The 15,713-nt window shown below is 28.0% G+C and overlaps 1 protein-coding gene across 2 annotated transcripts; it reads left to right on the top strand.

Moving 5' to 3' along the window:
* The first annotated feature begins 717 nt into the window (after positions 1–717).
* Positions 718–14,630, top strand: LOC112603303 (solute carrier family 22 member 21-like). 2 transcript variants are annotated; one of them, XM_025351811.1, is made up of 11 exons: positions 718–891; positions 1,066–1,466; positions 4,582–4,828; positions 5,504–5,610; positions 7,877–8,031; positions 8,192–8,360; positions 8,432–8,561; positions 8,696–8,802; positions 11,280–11,494; positions 12,526–12,707; positions 13,834–14,013. In XM_025351811.1, the coding sequence occupies exons 2-11, from the start codon at positions 1,324–1,326 to the stop codon at positions 14,011–14,013; spliced, it is 1,635 nt and encodes a 544-aa protein (XP_025207596.1). In that variant the 5' UTR covers positions 718–891; positions 1,066–1,323. The 2 variants fall into 2 exon arrangements, with proteins under 2 accessions (XP_025207596.1, XP_025207597.1); XM_025351812.1 differs by lacking the exon at positions 718–891 and having other exon boundaries at positions 1,324–1,466; positions 13,834–14,630.
* The last annotated feature ends 1,083 nt before the right edge of the window (positions 14,631–15,713 follow it).

The raw sequence follows: 15,713 nt of genomic DNA, 5'->3' as shown, positions 1-15,713 counted from the left end.
TCGTATGTATTATATCGCATTAATTTCTGGTTTTCTTATCAAATTTAGTCGCAAATCATATTAATTGTAACCATAATAATTATATTTTATGTGTTATTACTTATAAATAAAATAAAACGATTCACGGTTAAGACATATAGTATGATGAGCGTAGAGCTTTAAATTATGACCATTAACATTATTCAAGGATAGGGTAGGCGTATTAGCGATTATTAGTGTGTGCTTTGATAAGTAAAACAAAAAAAAAAAAAGAAAATCAATTATTATAAAAAAGAAGAAATATTTGACCGGTACAAAAATACTAAAATGATTTGTACGATGAAGGTGAAAGCTTGGACTTCCCTCGAGAAAATGAATCCCGAACGTATGTCGTTTGATTAAATTCACTTTTATGTTTGATTCAGAACCGAATTATACGCAATAAAATTCTTTACGAGTGTAGGTACATACTCAAAGGGTTGGAATTTCGCGGGCCGCGACAAGGCTATACCCGATTATACAGCTAACACACCTGCAACTGGTTTACTCGTGTATTTGAAACAACACGCAGTAAAGTTCATATTGTATACGTCAAATGGTTTAGTTCGCGTTGAGCGCTAGAAAAATGCACTTAATAAAAAATATAACTAAAACGACGATCGGGACCATCGCACTTTATTGACCAGTCACGATCGCCGGACGATGCAACGCGGCAATTATTGAATTGTACGGCTTGTACGCACACAGTTTTCACCGATAAACGAATTCGCTTATTGTTCAATATTATTATTATATCATGTCATTGTAATGTGTGTTTGTGTATAGTGTCTGGACGAACAGTCGAAGTCAAAACAACACACGACACCCGTCATCGTATAGGTCATTTTATTACAATACTTACACTAGTTAGCAGTAAGTACGATAATATTATTATATTATGTTGTTATCGTGTACCTACATAATACGATATGCATTTGACAAAATAAATCTTACGCGTATATAACATGGTTCATATCAACACATAATATAAATATTATTTTAAATTTGTTTAAAAATTTATAATATTATACTTGTGGATGTTTTAAGTGCAGACGTAGCTCGAGGGCCAAATCCCGAGCAAACCTGTTTCACGTTGTGCAGTCGTCACCGGGCCGCCGTCGACAGAGGTTATCAATATATTCGTAAATATCATTTCGTTTTGCAGCTGACTACTGCTGCACTGCTGCAGTTCGTGTCCATGACCAGCACATTACACCCGTCGCGCGCCGTTGACATATTCTGCGACTTTTCTACCATCGTCTTCGGAAAATTTAAGCGAATTATTAAATCGAATTTCTTCACAAAATGATGGACATCGACCAAGTGCTGAAATCTTTGGGCATGGGCCGGTACCAGGTCATAGGTTGCATATTATTCGGACTCATAATAATGTATTCAAACGTGTCGCCGGTCACCTATGTCTTCACTGCCAGCGATTTAAAATACAGGTAAACGCGTGGAAAATATTATCGAATACAATTTACTAAATTCGAATGTAATATCCTTCAGAGCACAAACGTATAAAAAGGTTCCTTTGATATGCATTTTTTATAAACCCCTAATTTCAAAGTTAACATATACTTAGACCTGATTATTTTTATATTATGACATAAATACCAGAATAGAAAATTGATTAATCTAACTATCGTGTCTATGAACCAATAGTACCTACGATTTTAAAACCACATTAAAATCATAATTATAGTTATGGCCAATTGTATCACATAAGAATAAGACTATGATAATATTTATGCTGTAGATTACATCATATTTTAATTTTATATAATTTATTAGTTTTCATTGCAAATATCTAGTCATTATTTTAATATTTAATATTCTATTTAAATAACTTTAATTATTTATATTTTACTATATAGGTTTAACAATTAACAATGACGAATAGAACTAAAAATTTTTTTTTAAATCTATTAATGAGATATTCATATCTTGTAATTAATATGAAATTAAAAAAAAATACAGATAAGTTATGTTTTACAGAGTAAGTGACTAATAATTTCTTTAATTACTACTCATTAATTGGTATACATTATAGTATTGATTAAAATATGAATATTATAAATCATGTTTCAACAGACATTTTATTTAATAAACGCGAATTTATAAAATTTATAAAATAAAAATTGATAAGTTACATAAAAAAGTTACGATATTTTTAAACCATCATTTGAAAAATTAAATTGTTACGGTCATTTATAATACGTAGATATTTCAATTCGATACAAATTATTGTATTAATATTATTAATAATAACTTAATCTATTATATTTTTTTTTTCTTGTGTGGAGGTATGTGAAATAAATCAAGTTGTGTTTAAAATTGGTCGTTTACCAATTATCAAGTTTCAATTGGAAGAAGGACTAGATGTCTTACACATGTCCATAATCCATGTCTGACTAATATCTAATTTATACATAGTAACTATTACACTTAAAATGGTATTTGTGTTCCCATACCTGGTATAATAATTGATAAGTTTCTTAAAAATACAGTATTTAAAAAAATTCAGTTTAAACCTCTATTCAAATATGTATCAATAATTTATTTTGCAGTGATGTATCTTAAAACGATCATTAATGATTTTTGGTGACATATATTTTCTTACATTGGACAAATAATTTAAACGATTGCGTATGATAATGCAAGTATGATGTTTAAAAACTGAAATATTTAAGCATCTATTTTTATTTTATATGAGCAGGTATATAGTGAGTAGATAGATACACCAAAAAAAAAAAAATTGCATTACAACATGTTTCTTCATTTAAGCAGATAGATAAAACGAAAAAAATTTAACCAACTATTGAATAAAAACTGACTGTCGCTCATGTAGATATATACAATATATATGTATATAAAAATAAAATAATTGCTTTATAACACTATGACAACATCCAACTAGAATGATTTACGAGTATCGTGTAAATCGGCCATATGAAATTATTATTATAATTAATTAAAAAACAATAAATAATGACATAATTAATTAATATAGGATGCTTAAACGCCGAGAAAAACGTACAGGGCGATAGCTATAATTCATCTGAATTTTTAATGCTAATTAATAATAATAAAAAAAGTTATCGGTACTAGATATTCAATATTTATAGTACTCAGGCATGTTAAAAAAAGAATTTTAGTAAAATAAAATAATACAATGCGTATTAAATTACAAAAGGCACCAAAAAAAAAGTAGTAGTAAAAATTTAAAATGTGTGAAAATGCCATACGAAAGGGGTCAATTTGAGGAGTCAATTATCTATCATATAAGTAAATGAGGAAACATCTTATATATGTGCAGTAGTGTTCCATATCTAACTTATGAATACCACAGAGGCGTGGTTGAAACTTGAAATACGAAATGAGTTAACCGGTAAAATAAACACGATAAATAAGAGTTTTTTAAAGAATATATTATTAACTTAATACCAAGAAGTGCAATCTGAAATTTACTTGATGTTTTAATGTCTAATAATTTGATAGATAACATAATTTATATTAAAACTTAGATATTTTAATTAAGTACCTAATACTAATACTGATTTAAGACGCTACCGCGTAACTTGGTAGGTACAGATTGAAATTGCCATCAATCTTAATATTGAGAATATATATATAGACTCTAAATATCGTCTGTATCAGTACCGATTGATAATCGAAAATATCCTGAGCCTGACAATTAACTTAACCATATTTTATAATGAGTAATAATTATAAGTTAAATTAATACTAGATTATAACATTAATTCGTACAACTTATATATAGGTAATCACTAATCACTAATAATAATAAATACTTACTATAATTATGCTATATATAACTGAATGCATTTTAAATTAATTATTTGGAATCCTTCTACTCTGAGACTGGATAACAATCTAGTTCAAAAGCTTTTACGCGAATGTGAATTCATCCGATGGCGCATGATTGTACAAACTGAGAAACAAAACAAAAAAATCAACGACTAAAACCACGTTTACCGCAAGATCTCCTTCTTTCAGATTCAAGCAAAAACGAAGATCAATAACTAACTAAATAATAATTGTCATGTAACTTGTATGTAAACAAACTTGAAATAGCATGTAATACTGAAACATTTTAATTATAATAAATAAATAAAAAAAAAAAAAAACTAATTATTATAAAATCAAAACTATAAATTACTAGTAGGTATACTATAATGTAGATTATATTTAAATAGCTTAATCATATGTGTAAACAGCGCATAGTGGCTATACCACTCAATGTTCCATTTTATACTTTGCTCCTTTGTCTCGTAACAAAATACGTACTTGATTCATAACATTTACGATTCAACGAAAGTAAGTAGAGTTATACCGTGGACGGCGATCACAACCTTCTAACTAATGAAAAATTTTAAAAATGTTGAAAAAAATGATGAATTTTATCCCCTTTTTATATCGTAAACATTCCATACCATACTTTTAAATAACAGTACCCGTCGGTGTGAATAAAATATATTTATTGGTAAATTAAGCGATAGGTGTATTTTAATAAGCACATATTTTTTGATGCTACTGCAGGTGTGAAATACCGGAATGCGATGCGCCGAACTCGAAAGAACGTACGTACCAGCCTGAATGGTTGCAGTTCACAATGCCTTATAGAAACGATACGAAACAACCGCGCAAGTGTCAGCGGTACGCTGCGTTGTCTGGTCCATTGGTAAACGGTACGCGATGCTCGTCCAGTGGATTCAACAACGACGCGATCGAGTGGTGCCGCGACAGTTGGGTATTCGAAGACTTCGAAAACACCATCGGCACGGAGGTACGTATAAATACGGTTCTGTGTTATGATAAGACGAGCGTATACATTATCACGTAGTTAGTCCGTTTTCCGGTGTTCGTAGCAACTTTTTCGTTTATACGATTTCAAAAATCTGACAATATTATAGGAACATTACAGTGAAATTGCATATAAACTAATTTTTACTTTGTATAAAACGTAAATAATATAATCAAATTTTATTCAAAATACACAGTTTATACATTAATGATATTTTATATTATATTGAAAACTTATATTTAAAATAATTTTGATCCTATAAACAATTTGTCTATATGGATATACCTATACAAAAAAAAAAAAAAATAATTTAGCAAATAATATCGAAATTGTTTTAAACAAAAAAAACATTTTTTTTTTTTTTTTTTAAATGTTATACTTTTATATTAATATAACGTACCAGTTATTCTATAATACTTTTTTGGTATAGTCTTCACTTTTTTATTTTATTTTCAAATAAAATACTTTTTTTTAAATATTAATAGATCTTTATAAATATTAAATCTTAAAATATAAGTTTTTAAATTTCTAAATATACGTGTCATACAAATTAAAAACACAAAGACAAGATTATATATATATTAACATTGCGAAAATCACCATGTAATAATTTTACTTACCAATTATTATTAATATACATATATTATTACTAAGTAGTTTGGACTAATGTGCGAAGATAACAAATGGAAGCTGTCGATGGTGGGAACGGTTAACAACTTCGGTCAATTTATCGGAATACCAATGTCAGGGATAATTGCCGACAGGTGAGCACCACTAATAAATATGAATCTTGCAACGTTTTCTATCTCAGTTCTTACAACTTTACCGGATATCAAAATATTAGATTTTCTGCTGTTTAAGGTGACTCCTATAAGTTAAATATAATTTTACTAAAATGGTAATAGGTATTGCTCCTAAGACGTAACACCTGCATGACGTATTGTCTTCATCTTACAAACTGAACATTAAAGCAAATTTGCATTCAGCAAAACCAACTTTAAGTTATTAATTGTATTATTAAAATTAATTAGATCTATTATAAAATTTAAAGGAAAAAATCTCATAATTATCTACATTTTTGCGTAGATTTTTTGCAATATTTTAATTTTTAACCAAATTATGAGTATTTTTGAATTTATATAGCTTAAAAAATTGAAAAGCCTACCTACAAACATTGATAACATTCTAAATATGTTATATTACTAGTCAATTCGCTCTAATATTAGTATTAAAACCCATTGTAAAATTGGTTGCGACGAAATTCGTACGTAATACAGCATTCGTAAGATACAATATAACCCGTCCAGTTCATCTCGACACTCGGCAATCGTTACAATTTAAAAAAAAAAAATGTGGGCCAAAAACTATATGCTTATATTGAAAAAATAATATCATAATGCTTCAGACTAAGATAGAAAGTAGGATTAATATTATATTGTTTTCAATATGATAAATTAATGTACCACTGTATTTGTAAAATGGTAACAGTCGCCGAGTGCCAATAAGATAAGCTGGACGGGTTATATAAATCATAATAATATTACCATAGTAAGCAGTAAGTATCAGACGACCTACTGGAATAATATGTCAAATGCCTGTTGTTATGTATCCATTTCAATTCACCAAATTCGTTAAATACCTACCTATACAATTATATGGATATAAAACATACATATATTTACATACATGAAACGTATATATTATAATAGTATGATATGCGGTGGTTACTCACAAGTATTGAGTGCACTTATATACTTTATACGTATAGAGTCACCCTCCAACTATATGCACACACCATGACTATAGGTCTATACCATTTGTAGAGGCGTAGATACATGTAAGATATGGTCTAGGTCTACGAACGAGAATGGCGAAGTATTTTGTGAGAGGGCACCGCAATTTCACAAACTATTAAACGCACTCGTTAATCTATTTAATGTTTGTACAGTTGAATCATAACTAATGTTAAATGAGAACCTTAAAGTTGTATCAAATATTTTAGTATTCGTATTATTCGCTTAAACACATGGAAAATACGATTAGGTGGCTCACTAAGCAATTTACAATTTTTATCTACCTACGCATACAAGTGAAAACTTGTGTGTACGGAATATTAGTAAAATTGTTGAAAACGTGTATAAGATAAACTTATCGTAATAAAAGATGTACCGTTGCATTTGATTGCGTTGCATTAGCATATGGTTAATCTTTCCGGCGCGGCGCAGCTATAATGATAGATAAGAGTGCAGACACATATTTTTTGCCAAAAAACACGTTTTTCTAAAAAACAAACAATAAAAGTTACACACAATACCTTTAAAGAATGACTTGAAGTGGATGAGACGCTTTTATCTATTTAATAGCTTCATGTATTTTTTTTTTAATACCTGTATAATTGTAATTTATTTTTTTAATTTCTCAAAAAAATATTCACATAATTTTTAATCATTAAAAGACAACATTTTTAAATAACATAATATTTATAATTATTTTTATCGTTATCAAATTTTAAGTTTTTACTTATTTAAAAGATTTACTTTTTTGTATTTCATATTTAAAGCAGAATATTTCTTTAAAAATGTCAATGCATAAAAATCGAATTTCTAACAAATATATTCGTTTAATTAAAAATTATTACTTATAAATATTTTAAATTTAGATAAGTAGAGTGGCACATGGGAACCCAGATTATGTTGGTTACTGCTTCATTCATCTGGTAACTTAATTATTAATTAACCTTATTTGTTTAAATGAATACATTAAAATTCTCAAAAAAATATTTTATTTATAGTTATAAAAAACTAGAATGATAAAAATAGTAAAAAATATTAGTTTGTAATGACTTTAAATTTTTAAAAAAAATATTTCCAAAAAAGGAACCACTTTTCAAAACAATGAATATTTATTTTCAAAAAAAATACCTTGTAAAAATAATTCTGTTATTGTACTGTGTAGGCTATCACAGATTAAGTTCACGCTTTCGATATATTACATGAATAAAAATGTTCAAAAACTTACAAAATTTTATAGGTATGGCCGTAAGTTTACTATGGTGTTTTGTGCAGTTACATCGGCTGCGTTATGTATCGTTCAATCGTTTTCGACCAGTTATTTGATGTTCTTGATTTTGGAATTGTTGTCTTCGACAGTGTCCAGTGGAATTTACTCGATCACTTTTATATTAGGTATGTGAATCGTAAGAAGCTCAAATTCCCAAACAATTATCATACACAAATATTTATAAATTATACTTTTAAAATGTCCTTTAGTTCCATGACTTATTAAAATATATTGAATATATAAGACGTGAATGTGAATTAAAATTATGTTTTTCTCTAATTATAGCAATGGAGTTATTTTTGCCCCATCAGCGTGTACTCTATTATTCGATTCTAGAATGTTTCCTCCCGGTCGGCTCTATTTTAGTGGCTTATGTCGCTAGCTTTGTGAAAGATTGGAGACTCTTATTGCAGATAGTTAACATCCCGGGATTACTGTTCTTGTCATACTTTTGGTGATTATCTTGGAATTTTTTTCTTTTTCGTAAATTAACACAATATTTTACTGTTATTTTCTCACATATAGGCTAACGGAAGAATCAATGAAGTGGTTAGAAAGTCAAGGTAAACACGACAAAGTTATCAATACGCTTAAGAAAATTGCTGCCGTCAATAAAAAGCCTTTCCCTAACCTGCATTTGAATACCCAAACACAGGTAATATTTTAAATTCAAATAACATTACACTCGTCTGAGCATATACGAGTACAGTCACATCGTACACTAACAGTTTATGATGAGGTTCAGTTTTAAATTACCTAACGAATCGAATGCATATATGACTTTCGCAGAGCATGGAATGTTTAGAAAAAAACGATGCAAATTTCAGCGGCATCTTGAAAGACATAATTCGTTCTTCGACTATATTCTGGAGGATGATCAGGTGTTCATACGTGTGGTAAGATCGCTAGTTTAATAATTTAGTCACATTTATACATATTAACGTCACACAATATTCATATAATGTAGTAACAGTAAAAGCCGCTTATTAAAAACACTTTGGGACCAAGGTAAATTGTGTCAATTAACCGGTTGTTTCTAATAAGCGATTGAAAAAAAAAATGAATAATAGATACGCGAAAATATATGTATGTATATATGTACCTATATTGTATAATTTAAAAAAGTATGCACAAATGTATATATTTTACGATATTATTTAAAATATTTATCAATCGTAATTTGTTTTTTTGCGTCGAGTAACTCCATGACCTTATTTTCATACGAGTAATATTTCCCCTTTGGCTTTGTCACTTATTTTGAGTGTGTATGTGTGTTCAGGTAGAGCTTTAAAATAAAGCCCAGTCTCGTCCGCATTAAAAATATCAGAGGGTGTGTATTGGGCTAGCAAATCGGTCTAATGAGTTTCAAACCACGATTGGTCGCATAAAAATTGGAAAAGCGTTTAGACTATTTTAGATTTTTAGAAAAAGTAATCACTAATAATCTTTACATACACACGCTGAAGTTAAACTACAAACGGTACAATCGGTACATACAGAAAGAACATTCTCACGATAAATTACAGTAAAAATAAACGTAACGATAGCAAAGATAAGATTGAAGTGCATTGGTTACCGCCGGATAATCGGTGTATATGTCAACTGACCTTCTCCCAATTTTTTCAAATAACCGATGTGGTGTTTCAATAATCCGATTTATTTTCAATGTTCTTATATAAGTCCGATCCGTTCGAGAAATTTTGTTTCAATAACACGATTGTATCAATTATCCGTGTTTCTAATAAGCGGCTTTTACTGTATATAAAACATGTATAACCATTAGTATTCTGCTTTTCGCAGTATAGTAAGTATTTTTTAGAGACGTTAAGATTTTTTTTTTGCAAACCGGTTAATTGTGTTAATAATATTATATAAAAAAAAAAATAATGGTAGGTATTCTTCAATTTGCTATGTAAAATCATATAAAAAATTTAAACTTAAAAAATATTAAATTGTGTAATTATAAAGATAAAAGATTAATATTTTAAAATTTCTCGTTGCCAAGTTTTCGATTAAAAAAATCGTAAAAGGAACGATAAAGTATATATTACACTTGATTTTTATTTTATATAATAAATACACAATTTATCACCCCCTTATTAATCTTTAAATAAATATTCACTATATAATATATTAATATATCATACTATCAATGGTCGGAAGAAGCTGGATTCTATATCTGATGCAATTGACATAAAATCGCTTTGCACATTATCATAGCGACAACCATTATACAACACGCTAGAAATTTACGGTCAGCTTAGAGAACATTTTATTATGTCGCTACTTACAACCTATTCAATGAGAATTAAAATATTTTAAATAATGTGTTCCGTGAATAAAGAAATTGTTAATTTTTTTTATTACATACCTATATAATTTCTTGCACAATGCAAGATAATACAACACGCATGATAATGATGAGTGCAGTATTTTTGAATTTTTAAGTAATTCTACTGATATTATTAATATTACTATGTGTTATACGTTATACGTATCAATTAAATAAGCTAATAAGCATATAGTATCATAGATAAAAATATCAGACAATACATTGTAATATTTTATTATCATTTTTTTCTTTTTCAGTAGAGCTTTCGAATTCAAACGTGAATTAAGATTTACGTGATCACGTGCTTTTTGTTCACATGTATTTAAAATATAAGTATCAGTGAATTAAATTCACATATAATTAATTAGTAAATCATATTTATTTTACGTTAAAATATTTAAAAAACATACTTATGTCAATAATTTCCGTAAAAACCTATAAACTAAAAATATATCTATCTACTATTTTAAAAATAAATGTTTCATAAACAGTATTGTTATAAAAAAAACGAAACGGATGGAGCAATGTATATAATTTACTCACACAACATCAACGTAAAAATATTTTTTAAACTGTTCTAAAAATAAATAATTGATTAGATTACCGATATGTAAAAACTAAAAACCTTTGGAAGATACTTAATGTATTGAAAATAAAAGTCCACATCTAATAATAAACACATAATTTAACTAAATGTAAAATAGTTTCAACGTTTTCTCTTTTTCAGATTTATTGAATTTTTATTTTTAAATTATTTAATATTTTGTCCTATAAATTAAAAGTTTTATAACTTGTAACGGTTTTAACTATGAAAAAGTTTAAAAAAGTATAAATGCATTACATTTAATTTTTTTTTTTTGGGGGGGGGGGGGGGGGAATGCTGTTTCTAAAAACAGTTAGCGTCCAGTTAGTGAGTATAAACATTGCGTATTATAGAGGCACATGATTCGTTTTAGCGAATATCTATAAAATTGCGAAAGTATTTTTATTGATGTTTACTGTTTGACTTACTAAGAGTTGTGTTTTTTTTACCTCTGACAGGATAGCAGTAACCCTGGTATACTACGGTCTAACGGTAAGCTCGACGGACATTGCAGGAGACAAGTATCTAAACTTCTCGTTAGTGTTGTTCATTGAAATCCCGGCTTGTCTATTAAACTGGTTGATAATGGAAGGCATGTCAAGAAAAAAAGCGCTGTGTTGTATGTTCGTGTTAAGTGGCATCACTTGCGTCATGTATAACTTAATGTCAGGTGGTGAGTAACAACTAATAAGTATTAATTAGAACACAAATTTTCGCAAATAAAACAAACGTTCTACGATTTATAAATATACATACAGTGTAATCACGATTTAAGGTACCAGTGTACCACTCGAGATATTCATCACTCTATGATATCATTAAATTATTATTTGTAAGCAGATAAGGTAAATTAATCATTTATTTGGCATTTATTTTTTCATTTTCAGTGGTTCAAGTGAAAATTTTGTTAAACACGAATTAAGCATAAACTCAAATGTTGACTTCTCTAACTTGATCAGTTTTGTAAATAGAAAAAAAACTTTTTACACAAAAAACGTTTTAAAAAAATAATCTATCCGAATATGTAAAAAAAATAGTATTTCCATTTAAAAAAATGTAAATTGTATTGCGCATGCATACACCAAAAGTGTAAACATTTTAAAATCATAAATAATGTGTATTTAAAATTTAAATACCTCCTAAGCTCTCTAAAATATTCACTTCAACGTCCAGTTGAGATATTTAGTGGTACCTTGAATCGTGATTACACTGTATACTAGTAACGGATCTGAACCTGAAGCTCATTTAAGGAGGAGGCGAATAATTAGTATTACTAGAGGGTCAATTAAAACTAGCAAATCAGAAAAAAAACAAAAAAAAGTCATTCAAAATCATTCAAAATATGCATTTTAATTATTATTTATTTTGTTCATAATGTGAATTAATGTAGCACGGACCAGAAAAAAAAGGCTCTGAATTATAATAATTATTCGAAATTTGATAGAATTAATTTGTGTATCTTTGTTGAAATCAATTAATTTTAGTAAAACACGAAAAACTTTATCCGTCTGTTTGATTGTTAGATTTGTAACGGCGTTTATTATTAAGTAACTAAATGTTTTTTATAAATTCAATTAGCGTTATTAGTTTATTACCTACTTCTTCATATTATTATTCACAGAGTACAAATATAACAAGTCCCTAATAATTAATAAGTAATACCTAACTAATAATATTATTCTGTTGCTTTTTCTCTAAAAACAGAATTATTCTTGATAAAGCTGTTACTGTTCTTGGTCAGTAAACTTGCAATATCCATCGCCTTTTGCATAATTTACATGCTGACCGCTGAAATATTTCCCACCAGGATGCGGGCCACCATGATGTCCATGTGCTCTATGCTCGGTCGGATAGGGTCCATGTTGGCGCCTCAGGCCACGCTGCTGGTAAGTATAATATATCATTAGTAAAGCTAGTATTTAAATTACCTAAAAACTCTAAAAATTAACTTAAGTAATGAACTTAGATAAGCGAAAAAAAATAATTTTAAAATAATTATTATTTATTTATTTTTTGTATTACACAAAATAAGTAAAAATTTGTATCGGCATCTAACTCACTCATAAAACTATACGTAAAAGGCTTCCTCTGTTGACTTAATTTTTGACATTTTTAAAATTTTCAAAGTTACCTTTTTAATATTAATCGTAATATTATTTATTCAGTATTGTGTACAGTTAAGATTGGTGTAAAACCAAATAGGTACGTATCGTAGGTACTCACTTCTAAAACTTCTATTGTATTCCTATAGTTTTAGATTCGTCCGATATTTAATCTTATCGTAAAAACTAAAAATCGACAATTAATTATATGACTTTTTCAATATCAATGGACTGGAGTAAGTAATTATAATATATTGGTTTAGAGCCAAAGTGTGACACCCCGTACAATTTATATAGTGGACTATTTTTTTATCATGGATGGTTTTTACTTCATGTTTTAAATATGCACTATTCACTCTTGACTCTTGATAGGATAAAGGTACTCTCTAAAAATATTAAAACAATAATAATTATAATGATATTTTCGATTTTTAAAATTTTTAAAAATTACCTACGATAGTTGGCAACAACTGCAGACAAATATCTGTGATCTGTTTTATTTTCAAACACATAGCATTTCCAAGATTATAGTGTTTAACGTAAGCAAGTTGAAAATTAAAAATTGTTTTAATTAAATAAAAAAAAAATAAATAAACGTAAAGTCAAAGATATTTTTAAAATTTTCATAGTCATTTATCACTAACGTAAAGAAACTAGGTAGGCTACTTACCGCTGCAGCTAACTGAAACTGCGCGCGGCCGACCAATTCCCAGCGCATCAAGTCTGGACACCAAACACAGAAAGCCACTGAAAACTTTATATTCAACTATTATACTGCAGTATCATGTGCGCTCATTTCTGCGCTGGATTCACCCATGTTTCCTCCTCCACATCCATACACACATACAAACACACACATTTAAATAGTAGCAACCTGTCTTTATAATTAACGGTCAAATGTTGTTTTCAGACCGAGTATTTTGGAGTGTTTGCGACAATGCTCGTATTTGGATTAACCGCGTTCGCGGCCGCAGGCATCACCATGACTTTACCGGAAAGTAAGAATATCAAGTTGCCGGACACCATCAACGAAGCCGAAAAGATCGGAACCAATGTCAAACCACAAAACATCGATATAAACTCGCCGTAGAGTTCCTATTACACTTTAACGATTATCATGTATAACAATACTTACGCTCGATGAAAGCATAATATTGTTTTTCATACTTTTGTATATTATGCGCGCCACCCGAACAACATTTTTACTATCGCAGTTATGTTTAGATATTGCAAATTACTCACGGACAACCAATTTATTTATTATGAAAATGGGCGTCTACGATCTCCGGATCGGGGGCCGCACACGCGTTAGAGAGAGTGGGTGGTTGCAGGACCAATTAACCTGTTAACTTAATTTTAATATAACCATATTATAACGAGCTAGTATATAATTGCTTATCTATAATAATTATAAGATAATCGCGCTATTCTATACATAGTAGCTTTTTAATTATCTTAACAATAGGCTCTTTTCAGTCCTTCCAAACTTGTCATTTTAACACAATTGTTAAAAATTAATTGTAAATACCACACATAACTGTTTCAAACTGATAAACAAACTACTAATTGAAAGGCATAGAACTATACGATTTGACTTAATGTACTCTTAGAATGATGCAATATTAATATAATGATACATAAAAAGATGAGAAAATGTACAGAAATATGTTTTTATAGTGTCAATAAATACACAAATTATGTAAATGATTCTCAGTGTCTAATGTTTTATAAAGCTAATGCTGAATAACTTATTTAAAAAAAAAAAATTGTAAAAAAATTCTACACAATACTAGGTTTTTTTAGTTAAATCATAATTCTAGCTTATAATGTTACTTAAAAGAAAAACACGATTTGATTACAAAATTGGATATTTTATCAATAATTAATAATCTCATTTTACCATAAGGGTTAATTTATTATAGGTATTCCTTTTCACCTACAATATTAAATTTGATAACAAAATTAAATTCATAAAAAGTATAAGATTATAGAAGGCATGAATTTAAAACCTACATTGTTATAAATAATAATACTTAATAAACAACAGTTATGCTTTACAATACATTTTAATTAGCTCAATATTCTCTAAATTTTATCAAATAAATATTTGGTAAATATTATGGAAGTTTGCTTTCTGTTATTAGGAATATAGGTAATTCTTAAATTTTTATTTCAAAATTTTATAAATAGTTAAATAAAATTATAATTGTTATATTTCATTTGATGTGTTTTGTTACAAAAAAATTTATTAAATATAGTTACAAATTACAGCATACTAGTTTAGAAAACTTCACTATTTTTTTTTAAATCATCATAATAAAATATAAAAAATTATGAAAAATGAAAAAAATAATATAGGTGAAATAAGAAGAAAAAGATCAAAATTAATTACAAATATTTTATAAGTATTCATCTTATTTTATAAAATATTAGATACTCTAAAAAATGTGAGTCGATAACTAATAATCTTTAACAGCAAACAATTTTACAATAAGAAAATGTAGTATTTAAATTTTCATTATTTTTTGGGTGAAATATTCATCTTGAGCAACTAAGATGCCACTTGTTTAGTAACAAACCAATTTTTAGTATTAGGATCCAGTGAAATAAAAATTACATTATAGAGCCATCATAAAATTTAAAATATGGAATAGAATTTAATTATTTTTAAGTTGTTTTCTTAAGGCTTTTATTGTTATAATTAAGCATGACAACAATAATAGAATTTACTTATTTTTTCTATGTGTAGCTGTAATTAAACAATTATTCAATTAACAAAAATATATTTCA

This window comes from Melanaphis sacchari, unplaced genomic scaffold, assembly GCF_002803265.2.
Source record: "Melanaphis sacchari strain LSU unplaced genomic scaffold, SCAv2.0 Contig105_pilon_pilon, whole genome shotgun sequence".
Lineage (NCBI taxonomy): Eukaryota > Metazoa > Arthropoda > Insecta > Hemiptera > Aphididae > Melanaphis > Melanaphis sacchari.
The sequence above is the reverse complement of the archived record's forward strand: the minus strand, read 5'-3'. Positions and strand labels throughout refer to the sequence as shown.